The sequence below is a fragment of the Ammospiza caudacuta genome, chromosome 4, assembly GCF_027887145.1.
Source record: "Ammospiza caudacuta isolate bAmmCau1 chromosome 4, bAmmCau1.pri, whole genome shotgun sequence".
Lineage (NCBI taxonomy): Eukaryota > Metazoa > Chordata > Aves > Passeriformes > Passerellidae > Ammospiza > Ammospiza caudacuta.
The window spans coordinates 48,259,625-48,272,630 of NC_080596.1; the positions used below are offsets into that span (position 1 = coordinate 48,259,625).

Here is a 13,006-nt window from a genome sequence, read left to right on the forward strand (position 1 = left end):
CCTACTTTACAAAGGGTATGCATGAATTTTCATTTATAGCCATCAGAAAAACGAATGTAAACCATTATGTGAGGACCCTAGTCCTCCACATGAGTAAGCTGATAGATTAAATACATTTTCCAAGTAATACTTTAAATGTGATGAGATGCTTGCAGATGACTTGCCCTCCTTTAAATCAGTGGCCCTATTCCACTGCTTCATGGGACCAAGATTTTCAAGACCAGTCTTAGTACATCCGTATGTACAGTAAGGTGATTATTAATAATTTGAATACTATTATATAATTCTTTATAAAGAATATACCTCAGAAAAAAATACTCTCATAGCCACTTTTAAGTCTGTGAACAAAGATCAGTACTCAAATGTCTTTGAAAACAGTGCCAGATGATAATCTTGCTCTGTCAGTAGGGTTCTGTATCCAAACTATTGTCATCCATTGCTTAGATACATGCTTTTATTCTCTTGCTATACTCACAGTACTATTAAAATTGAGGAAGGTTTTGGGGTTGGTTTGTTTGGGGTCTTTTTGGGTTTTGGAGGGGTTTTTTTAGGATTGGGATTTGGGTGGGGTTGTTGTTAGTGTTGTGTTTAGTTGATTTGGTTTGGGTTTTTTTGACAAATAGGGAACAAGGAAACAACAAGTTATTCATCCAACTTTGTAGCTGGGTGAATACCAGGACAAGGCTTGGTGCTTCAGAAAGTTGAGCATGAAGCTGAGGGCCACTCACCCCCTCTGGAAATCAAACCTAACATCATCTCTGGTTTGGCAGGGTAACACAAAATGCCCAAATCAAAGGCTGTTATTCTCTGTTCCCTCTATGCAGTCCATACAATGTTATCATGTTATTTCTTTTAAATGTACTATGATTTGTGCAATGTCATGACATTAGATATCTGGCATGCTCATGATGTTAAGTTACTATATTATTTTAGTGTTCACTAAAACTATAGTAGTAGTTAAAGATACAGCTGCTGTATGAAGGACATACAAGTGATATTCAACTTTATTTAAAAATATGGAACATATGCAGTATTGTTATCCCACAAAGCATGTTTTACAGTAAATGAGAAGCAATGTAATTTCCATTAAAATCTGGAACTAAGGTATCTAAAAATGTTACTGGTAACAATTCTGTTGTAAAGTGGGGGGAAAAGCACCATATTCTTAAATACAAGCAAATTTACATTCAGAAAAATTCAAGACTTTTCATTCTGGTAGAGCACTGCAAAGAAATACAAATCTGTGGTTTAAATTGCTTCATAATCATATTATCTACACTTTGAATGCTCAGCAGCATACAATACAGAAATAATGACTGAAATGTACAAACAAACAAAAAGATGGATATGAATGCTAATTTTTTTTTAAATGATTCACACATAATTGATTTTAAAGATATGTAACACATATTTCATGCTTTGCTTTCTGGTACCATGAAAGAAAAAAGCTCTCCTAAATATTCAAATCCTCATATTCTGACTCCAACTAAACTTGGTGAAGCTGGAGTTGACCTCATACAAGGCTCATGAAAACATAGAAAAACAACAGAATTTGTCCAACTGACAATAAAAAATATATATATATACACATACAGTTCTTTTTAATGCATGTCTATGCACAGAAATCCTTCAACTCATGTAAGGAGTTTGATTTCTAAGATCAAACAGAAAATAGATCAGCACCGGGTAAAGGCATCATATTTAGTTTTGAAAAGGTTCAACTATTAAAAATGCAGAGGTCCTCAAAACATGCCAGAAAGAAATACTAAAGGTACAGGAAATTAAAAACAAACACAAAGATCCTATACTATATGAAATACCACCTGTTCTTTCTGTAAAATTTGTATTTGCTTAACACTGAGTAACCTCAGTGCCTTCAGTGAACACCCAGCGATTCGTACCGACTTCCCAGCGTTGTCCAGGAAGAATTAGGGCCTAAGAGCATTAAAAAGGTGGTTTCATTTTCTCTTTATCCACTCAAGTAAGGCACACCAGACTTCTTATGAATTAAATTCCTACTGTAAAAAATGTGTCTCAGTGTCAAAGGCCTCATACCCAACGGCACAGTCCCACACAGGTTTCCTGCACTGTCACCCCCTCAGGATGCTAATGGCACATTGATATTGGCACTTATTAAAAATTCTGTACCTTATACACTGTACCTTATATTTCTTAAATATATCTCTTTTTCCATAAATTTTAGGGAAAAGGTGACTAGACTTGTAAATTTATCATGTAATAAAATACAGAATATATATTTAAGCTTTACCAAGCTTTGCCTCTAAATTTATTCTATCATTCTAAGTTTCTGGATGACACAATTCCTGCTTAAGTAGCTCTGTATCACTACAACTGACATTTATTGCTGCTAATTCTCCAACAGCAGGAAATAAAAATGGCTTTAACACTTGGCAACACAAGCACAATATGATAGATTTCAGGAATCTGACCAGCATTTGTTGTGCAGGAAAAAGCATACCATTAACAGAATATTTTATCCATGATAACAGACAATGAAATCTAGGTTACCTCATAAAAATCCCATTGCAGAATGAGGACTGGAATACCACAGGAAGACCACTTCAGTTAACATGAAATATTCAGAAATGCTTTATAACTTCTTAACATCAGAACAAAAATATTTATTTCTTCTCTGTTAAATATGCTTTGGATTACTTTTTTAAAGCCAACTAGGGAAGAATAATTTATCTAATGGCATATCCTGAATGTACCAAAAAAAAAGCTTAGATGAACTTTTTTTCTACAAAGGAAATAAAAACCCAATAAGCTACCTTCAAAAGTAGATATTTTGTATAATATGTACTGTTATTACTTGCACAGAACAATTTACAATACCAACAACTGTGTTAAAAATAACAATTACTTAATTGCAATGGACTTGTGCTTTCAGCTGATCTTTCAGCAAGTGCAGAGATACAGCAAATGTGAGAAAGGATCAGGATCTCTTGCATCCATCACTTCTGTGTAGGACTAGCATGGCACGTCCTTTGCTTCTGCAGGGTCCTGCTAAAGCATCTGGAATTTTAAGACTGCATATACAAATGTACATCAAATTGACCATAAATATCTTACCTCTGGCTTGCCTATTTTCACTCAGCCACTGACTCAGAATTACTATACACATATAAATAAGCTTTGTGCAGTTGAAGCAACTAAGAGTACCCAGTGCCTTTCCTTTAATTTCATTTTGTATCTCATTAGTTATGTGGATAGCTCTGGTGCTGCAGCTCCTCCCATCTGTCTTAGCAACACTTGTACAGGCACATCCTATTATTTTAAAATAATTAATTTTGCTAACAAGTGGAGAGAAATATTCATACAAGTGAAAGAGGAATTTGTCAATACACAAAGTGCTAACATCCATCAGGTAAATAAGCTAGAAAATTTACTTCCCTTAGTTCTCTCCAGAGGCCTTAGCTAGCACTTGCTTTAGTCAGAAGCTAATTGTATGGGCAGCATCCTTGAAAAGAAAAGTCAAGTGCAATACAGAAATTATTTTAACCAGTACATCAAATTTGCTATGGGCTAATTTCAGACATGCAAATGCATGGACAGGTGTGCACATATACATTCTGTAGGATGTCCTTGGGAGGGAATGGAGTCTTCCTTGCACAGCACAGAACAGCAGCAGTTTGTGCCTTGGGAGCCTGGCTGGCCTGCTCTGTGGCATCAACAACCACAGCAAAAAGTAAGTCTGTGCTTCCCACATGCTGAGATGTGGAAGGAATTTTAAGAGTTCTGTTTCACTGTAGGCTTGTAAAGAGATCACGCAAAATCTTCACATGGGCATGGCTGACTTGCTCCCACGGCAATGGTTTTCTTTGAAGCTGAGGATTTAAGACTACTGGGAAAGAAGTCATTTTCAGATTAAAAAGAGCAACTTATTGCTCTGAAAAAGGAGAGCGACAGAAGCAGCCTAACTAGTTTGGGTTTTTTTTCCTTTCTTTCTTTCTTTCCTTTTTTCATAAAATTCCAGCTCTTATAAAAAGTAAGGTGCTCTTCACTGTCAACCAACATAGCTCTCATGGCATCAAAAGTTCTTATACCTAACAATGGAGATTAATACCAATGGTTGGTACCAGCAACAGATTGCAACTCTCCATGACAAAGTCCCAGACAGTTCTTACTTTAGGGAAGGACTTTTTGTCAATATATTCTTGCAAAATTACTTCATATTGTGGAATCCTTCATGGGACTTGAACCGACTCCTTGCTGAGAAAAAGTGTTAAAATATCTGTGTGCCTTTGACAGATAACATGACTTATGTTGAAAGAAGAACATTTTCTGGTTTTAGCAGCATTAAAATAATTGTTTACCCAGCGCTGCCACACCAGTTTGGTTCTTTACATAAATTAGCATTTAGACATCGTACCCACATGAATGGATTTGTGGATGTAGGCTTGGCTCACAAGAAGTCCTATGCTAACATAAATTTTAGGACTTAATGAAGCAATTAAATACTGTTTTGATAAGGTTTTCTTTCCAAAATCCAGACCTCTGGTTTTTTTAGCCTTCCCTACCATCTGAAAAGAAAGCTGGGATTTTGTGCATTGATTTTTTTTTAGGAGAAGCGATGTGTAACACTAATCTAGCAATATCAATTCTGGGACATGTATTAAAGAGAAAATATAGGGGGAGAAGTGAGTAGTAAGGAGGAAAACTGCTGAAGGTAAGTACCAGATTATGTAAATACCAGATTAAGTACCAGTCAGATGAAATTCTGGCCCTTCTGAAGTCAAAAGCATAAAATTTGCTAAATCACATCTGACTGTCACTGTCAATACTGTAACCAACAGATTACTTCCCTGATGATTTTGCAGAAAACAAAAGAGCTTCTGTTGTGAGAAGCATCCTTCAAAGAAAAGGCATGCACTTAAGTAGAAATCTTGAATGCTACTTAGAGGGACTAAAAACCTCTTAAGTATCTTCACTGCTTAAGTTCTCCATGACCACAGATTAATAGTCATGATTAGCAAAGATAAGCAATTACTTTTTTAAACATAAATAAATGCTCCTCTAATTTTTACCAAGTATCTAATCCATACAATTACCATTCATTTTGCAAATACTTTCCAGGCCTGTAAGAATGAAATTTATCTCCCATGAGTTACTTCAACAGAAAGAAGACAATTTAGATTGTTACCAAAACACATAACAAAGATAAGGAAAAGGTATGAAAGGCACTTATGTTCACAGTAGATTGTCAAATACTCAGAACTTCTTGCAGACAGTTCTAAAAGTCTTCATATCTGATGACTGCCAGTGATTTTGGATGACACTTCAAACAATGTCTCCAAATTTTTGCTTGCTAAAGGGTACTTTTAAAAAAAATTTAAATAATTATCTCCATGCTGTCAGTTCTGAAATGATGAAGATGGATTAGCAGCTTGTCCAAAATATCAGTTAGGCCTTGTAGTAAACACTTTCAAGAGGCACATGTTGGCAGAAAGCTTCTGAAATTTCAGTCTGCAAGTAAAATACCAATTGAAGGTTTAAAAGATTTGTGTGTTTGCAGAGTTTAACATTCACTTGTCCTTTCAGGTGGAAGAAATTGATCCCTTTCATTTGCATTTTCAGGGTCATCCACTGGGTTCTTTTCTTGCATCCCGCTATTTTCTGAACAAGAATCATCATCTCCATTGCCATGATGACCTTCAACACTGTGTCTGATGCCATAAGCAAAGTAAATGAGGAAGCCTTCCAAAAGGAAAAAAAAAAAAAATTCATGGGGTTTTCAGGCAAGTACTGCATTAAAAAGTACATATTTTTCTCTGGCTGAACAGATTTTTGCTAAAGACTGTTCTTCAGATATCTGAATCAGAGCTCATGTTTCAAGTCTTCCCTGTTTCTACAGGAAACTCCAGTGCATCGTTTTTGCATAATTAAATGCTCTAATAAGTTATGGAAAGTATTATCTGTAATTCATGTCTAGATGGAATTAATACCATTTTCTAGATCTAAAAGAGGACAGACTGATATACTGGGAAGAAACCTGTTATAAGCAGGTTTCTACATAATTTTGGCTATACTTACTAGGCTTATTGGAAATGTTCCTATTACCTAAAGACTATATTTGTAATTTTGACTGCATATAGATACTTCTGAAGCATGCTCTTCCTTTTTATCAGAAATATTAGCTGATTTTTATTAAATCACAGAGATTTTTTTCAAATATTTGAAGGAAAAGAATGTTTTAGGATGGGAATCATGAGCTATAGTGTATGAAGTGACTGAAATGAACAGAAGTACATACCAAGTAACATCCAGAAGCTAAATCTCATCCAAGTCTCTCCACTTAATTGTACCATCAAGTAAATATTTACCAGTATACTGAATGATGGCAAAAATGGCAATAGTGGAACCTAAAAGGAAATATTTAATATGTTTCTATTAAACATAATTTTTTTGCATGTCACATTTCAGGTATGTAACTCAAACTAGAGGTACAGTGTAATCAGTAATAAAGAATTGAAACTTTTTTTGGTGTTGTAAGGTAGTGAAATTTTTACTGTGTTTAACCAACAGTCTCTATAGATCTTAAACTTTTAAAATACATTATGTTTAATATATATTCTCTAAGGCTATAAAAAACTTTCCAGTTTGTGTGGAACATATACTAGTGAATTTCTGTACTTACAGCTGAAAAATAGTATATCTATCTCTCTTATTCTGAAATGCTCCCCCACCTCCACCAGATTCCTTGACCTTCATCACTACACTTCATGATTTCCATTAAATAACTGATCTTAGAACATAAGTGAAAGTGCAAAATGAAAGGATTTATACTGTGTATGGAGTCCAAAGGATTGTAGATTACACAGACAAGTGATTGTACACTCATCAACTTCTGATGAAGTTGTTTTCCAGCTTTAAGTTCTCTCTCCCACTCCTTAGAATCCATCCAAAGCTGTCATCAGAGAATAACATAGAGAATAAGTTATTCACCATAAAGGCTACTTTCTGCTGGTTCTGAGGCTGCCTTTGGATGAGGAGAATGGTAACTATGAAGGATATCACCAATAAAGCAAGAAGGCCAATACTCCAGGGCTCCAAGTTAGCAATGAAATGAATCCCGTATGTAATGAGGACACTGAAGCCACAAATCAAGCAAGCTGTATGAAAAACAAAATTACAGAAATAGGTCACTTAATCTCAGTGTTGAAGAGGAAGTGACTTTTAAGTAGAGTGATAGCAGAGCTTCAACATGAACTGTTGTTATGAATATGTTTAATTAAATGAAAATGACCACAGATTAGATTGATTCATGAATGATAAAAGCATAGAATGACACATGTATGACTGAAAGAGGGAATGTTATCAGTGGACTTTTAATTCTGACTTTAATAAAATCCCACTGCAAATGTTAATGCATACATGAGTTTGGACAGCCAAATACTTACCTAAGAGGCTCACTAAGTAGTTAACTATAGTTGCAGTCCGCTCAGTTGGTAAACTGGATGGATTAATCAAAGCCTGAAGACGGAAGTGATTTTCCTCTATCATGTTTATCTGTGACTCACTTACTGCAGATGCTCTTTCAGCTGCAGCCAAAGCTGCCTTTTCTGGAGAGTATTTTGGTTCCTCATAGGTGGGTTGGTACCTATGCATAAAACAGAGTAATAACCATAAAGCACACTTCTAAATTTGAAGCAATATGAATCTAGGAAAGTTCTGAAGCACTAAATTATTTTCAGCAGACCTTTGGAATTTCCCAAGTTATAACTGCATTGCAACAGCATTACTAGTCAGTGTCATATATAAAAATACTATGGCAATTCACTTTTTGGATTGGTTTGTTTGGAGATTGGGGTTTTTTTTTTTGCAGTTTTTTAAGCTACCTGAATGTACCAATAGCTCAGATAAATGAACAGTCCCATACAGAAAGAAACGACAGGGTCTGGTAGTCAACAGCAAGGAAAGAGTAAGGGATCTTGTTTCTGACTTGCTTTCCATACTCTAAGAGGCTTCTAACTGGCACTAACTGAAAACTGGCATCTGCTTTGTTAGCTTTTAAATGTATTTTAAAAAATACTTACCATGAGCTCTTTTTAAATAGAATAGGCTTCTCTTTTAAAGTGTAAATTATTGCACAATGAATTTGAGCTGAATTTAAGCTGTTATACTTTTCAAAGTTAATTATTTAGACTTAAGTAATAAAGGCTGACTTCTTAAAATCAGAAGAGCAATACATAATAAAGTGATCTGTAGCTAGGAATATATAATTCTGTAGCTTTACAAATATGACAAATACCAGAGTTTTTCTGAGAAAAAATTATCATCTCACATATAATTGCACTCTCTTCTAGGGCCACCACATCTTAAAACACTTGTCTGGTCATATATTTCTGATTAGGATAATACAAAGCAACTATTAGAGCTTGTACATCCTGCGAACCACCTGGAACGTCAACCCCTTTCACATATGGTCTCCAAAATGCAATATGCCTGATGTACAGCGTAGATTGCATTCATATACAAGTATCAGTCACTGTACTCAGGCTTATATTTAGTACCTTTGGGGCTAATGTTTGGACCAGTACTATTTCTGGAAAATAAAAGGTGTCTTGATTTCACCAGAAGCTTTAACCCGACTCACTGCTATACTTATGTAATATACCATTGTTTACTTAGAGGAGTCACTGCTTATTAGAAACCATTTATATGCTTACAGCTACTGGCTATCTAACAAAAAACATGTCTTGTAAATACGACTTCTATTTTTTTATTGACAAACCCAAAAAACCCCCACAGTAGAATACAAAGGATATTTTTAGCTCACCTAAGAATGAGGACACAGGTTGCCACAAGTGAATAAGCAAGAAGTGTGCCAATAGACATCATGTCCACTAAAGCCTTTAGGTCAAATAGAAATGCCATTACAGCTAAAAAGAAAAGAAATGGAAAAAAATTCCAGGAGACTGACATAGAATTGTAGCATCATCTACACTGGGAAAGAAATTTAAGATCATCAAGTCTAAGCATAAGTGCCAAGATTAATATTAAAAATATATTAAGCTAAGATTTTAAAATCTGTCTGCAACCTAACTTATTGTTTTACTGACAGCAATATGAGTGAAATCATGATAATCCTTAAAACCACATCTTTTAAGCTACTGGTATCATTTCAAACCTGATTCCCTACAGCTGGGAATCTCATTCATATAGACAGGCCCTGATGAGTCCTACAGTCATGCTGCATAGTCAAATGCTTATGTCAGACTTATTTGGATGTAAGTATTTGCACACATATTGTTGAATTTGGGCCATATTAAAAATACATTTTTTCAGAATGAAGTTCAGATCCTGCAGTAGAATCTCACCAAAGCTGAAAGGATGGATCCCACTGCCAAACTGAGGAAAAATCACTGAGATGTAAAATTTCTGCTGAGCTGGTAAAGAGCTCTGTGTGAAGAGGACTTTCAGGAGTTGTCTCAAATAAAATAGTTTTGTGGGGGTTTTTTGAATGGTTATCCTACTAAAAATAGTTTTCACTTCACCTTCAGGAACGACCAGTAACATCTCTCAGGAATTAATACTGTTATGACCACTGAATTCAGAGGCAGAAACTTCCATGGCAGTGGAAGTTATTCTAGAAATTCTATTCTAAAAGCTAATGCCATATTGATTTGGAGATTCTGGAATATTGTTTTTGTCCATGCTGTTGCACACAGAAGCACATTATTTATAAAGAAATTAGGAGAAGCTATCAGTAAATGAAAGGCTAATTCCAATTGATTTGAAATACATGTGTTCAAAGAGCCTCTTAAAGTATTTGTATTTTATTAATATTTTTGAGATGCAGATTTTTTGAATCATCAGTAATCTCAACATCAACAGAAACTATTGAATGTAGTCTTTATACACTGTATGTATATGCACACCCAAATTATTCTATATTCAAAATATTTGTATTTAATATTTATGGTATGCATTTGTTAATGTATTTGTAGACAACTGCATGAGTGCACAAACACATGGACACATACTCCCATTATTTATCCTAAAGGAGGAAGCAAAATGTGATTTTCTGAAAACAAGACTGCTGGATTTCATAACTTTTATATAATCTGGGAGTCCCTTTTTCCAATTGAGACCATTCTTATTTCTTTAATGAGAGTGGATGTTCCTAAATCCAAAAAGTAATTTGCAGTGTAGATTTTTGAATACCTCTAAGCTTTTCATGCTCTAAAGAGCAAAGCTGAGGAAGAACAGAACCTACTAAAACCTCATGAACAGTAGCTATATTTAATTTTTAATCCCAGCTTCAAAAGGCTGCTCTGTAGCCTAGATGTTCTTTAACTTTAGAAACAAGGTGAAAAATGCCTGCAAGTTTCTTCTTAGTAATTCTTCTATACCAAGAGAAAAAAAGGCAGAGTATCTCTTTTCCACCTCTCTTAGTTCTACTCCAAGAGACAACAGTAGGTACACTAATGGTGAAACTGGACTGACACCAAAACATTTTGCCATGTGCAGAGGTCTGCCATGGTGATTACCACCTGTAAAAAGGTCAGTCATGTAGTAACACGTGACAGCTGCCTCAGCTGTAGTCTTGACTTGGTAACTTTAATTAGGCACCTCATCTTAACATTTCTTACAGCTGTAAAATTATTCATGCTACAAATGCATAGCAAAGTCAGATAACATAAGCAGTCACATACATCCACAACTATTCTGTCAAAACTATTTATGACCACAAATTACCAAATACAGATTAAAAAAAAATAGAAGAAGAAATGCTGCTCCAGCAGTAGAGAAAGTTGTTTTTCCAGTGAGCTGCTGATGCACCAAATTCCTAAAGAATTTGGTCTAGAAGTCCAATGTGAGCTGCTGCAGAGCTACAGGCAGGGCAGTGTAACTATACCAATCACTACCAGCCGGGTAATAGACTATTCTTTCTTCTCATCATTCCTGTAATTTCACATAAAGATCTTGATTTCATCCCACAAAGGTGCACTTTCAAATTCTTATAGGAGAATATGTCAATAAGATAAATTCAAATAAAATAAAGTTGAAATAATAAAAGTAATGCTATGCCATCTATTTGTACTCTGACCAAAGAAAGGGAACTGATAATAATGCTTCATGTGGGAACTATCTGGACAATGACTGTGCCTTTCTGCATTATTGTCAAGTATGCAGTTTGAGCAGTTCCAGTCTTGTGGCATCTGAGGATGACTCTGACTATAAATAAAAATATTTTTGTCTCATTCCTGAACTTCTTATTTAAGATAAATTTTAGCCAAAGTTGTAAAAGTTCTAAAAGTATGTATCTGATATTTGAATTACTTAAAAAACTTATTTATTTTCCTTTGAGCTAAATACTTCTAAAGCTTCCAGTTTTCCCGGGTGATTAGACATCCCACTAAAATGATGATGAAATTTGGGCAAAGCTATATGTACCTCTGCAAGAAGTATGAATCTAAGTGAAAGAGTTGTATGTTAAGAATTTATCTTAGGAGTTGGCAATGGCTCCCAAAATACTGTTTTGGTAAAATATATGTAGGCACATATGTGTATACATATATGTGCAGACACATAAGCTCCCAACACACACATGCCTCTCAACCACAACCTGGTAAGCCTATACAATAATTTTCTTTGGAAGACAATTGAAAAAATCCTTGTAGTTGACAAAAAAGTTGATCCTGCTGCAAATGCAATTTTTTTCTTATACCTCATTTGAGAAAAAAGTGAGTTATTTTCCCCCCACTACAGATAGGATAAATATATTAGGTCTACATCAGACAAGGAAGCCCCGTCAGTAGAGCATCAGCCTAAGGGACTCAGATTAAGTAACAAGCTTATTCACCATATGGGGGTTAATATTAAAAAAAAAATTGAATTCTGTGGCATTAAGGCCATCACCACCACCATGATTGGCTTGATCTGGAGTTCTTACACCCGTTGATTACTCAGTAATTTTTTCCCATTGTACATGCAAGGGAAGTTAACAAGTAGCCCTTTTCAAAAATATGAAGTACCATGCACGTGCATAGAGGGTTTAAATCTCAGTTTGAAGTAAAACGGCCTTTGAGAGCTTACCAGAGATGACCCCTGCTGTCAAGGTGGCAGAAACTGGTGCCTGCCTCTTATTCACTTTGGCAAGAAAACTAAAGAGTAAACCATCACGTGCCATGGCAAACAGAATTCGGGGCAAAGGGAACATAGAGCCGAGAAGACTAGAACAGAAAAATGTATAGTTCAAGTACAGGTTATTCAAAGCACAATGCTTTCCTGGTAAACTCAACTACACAAAAAGAAAGTTTGGAGGAGTTAATGGGTTTAGGTATAGTTTTGCTTAGGCTCTGTGTTGCTGCTCTTAGGATTTAGTTTGGTCGACTCATGTTCTTGGTTTTGGGTTACTGTTTATTTTGACCCTAGGCTTTGAAAGCACTTGAATAAACCAACAAGTGAAAATCTGAGGCAGAAAAAATTTTACTGGTAGACTACTTTACCTAGCAACAAGCAGATTTGATCATTTCAGTCCAAAGCAAGTCAAAGCTGCACAACAGTGGTTTATTTCCATATATTCAATGTGTTTAGCAGTGCACCTTTCTTTACAAGGATCAGCTCTTAGTCTCACCTGCTACTGCACCAGACGATAGAGTAGCAACTAGTGGGGTCTTCGTTTTGGAATTGATTTGAGCTAGACATTTGAAAAGCAACCCATCCTTCGCCATAGCATAGATTACACGTGGTATTGGGAAAATGGATCCAAGAAGACTGAGTAAAAAGCAAACACATGCAACATGGCAAACACAATTCATGCAGAGTTGTATTCATGGATAAGATAAAAAAATGTTAATTAATGGCATGTATAGAAACAAAATGTATGGTTGTAAGACAAAACCAGAAAGCCCCATAGCCCAAGGTATTACAGATCAGACACAAATAGGTTTTTTTAACTGCAAAGTTGATTTATTATAATATTAATTTAGGTAATAAAATTGCTTCATCAGACAGAATCCAGATTAGCAAGATAACT

General features: G+C 35.3%; 1 protein-coding gene across 1 annotated transcript in view; it reads right to left on the reverse strand.

The window, feature by feature from the left end:
- Positions 1-986: 986 nt before the first annotated feature.
- The window catches only part of SLC7A2 (solute carrier family 7 member 2), a 53,451-nt gene continuing 41,431 nt past the window's right edge, over positions 987-13,006 (reverse strand). The window contains exons 8-13 of the mRNA XM_058803470.1: positions 12,064-12,200; positions 8,801-8,903; positions 7,422-7,621; positions 6,967-7,133; positions 6,275-6,383; positions 987-5,718 (exon numbers count right to left, since the gene is read on the reverse strand). Coding sequence (XP_058659453.1) covers positions 5,540-5,718; positions 6,275-6,383; positions 6,967-7,133; positions 7,422-7,621; positions 8,801-8,903; positions 12,064-12,200 — 895 coding nt within the window. The 3' untranslated portion in view covers positions 987-5,539. The remainder of the gene's footprint in view (positions 5,719-6,274; positions 6,384-6,966; positions 7,134-7,421; positions 7,622-8,800; positions 8,904-12,063; positions 12,201-13,006) is intronic.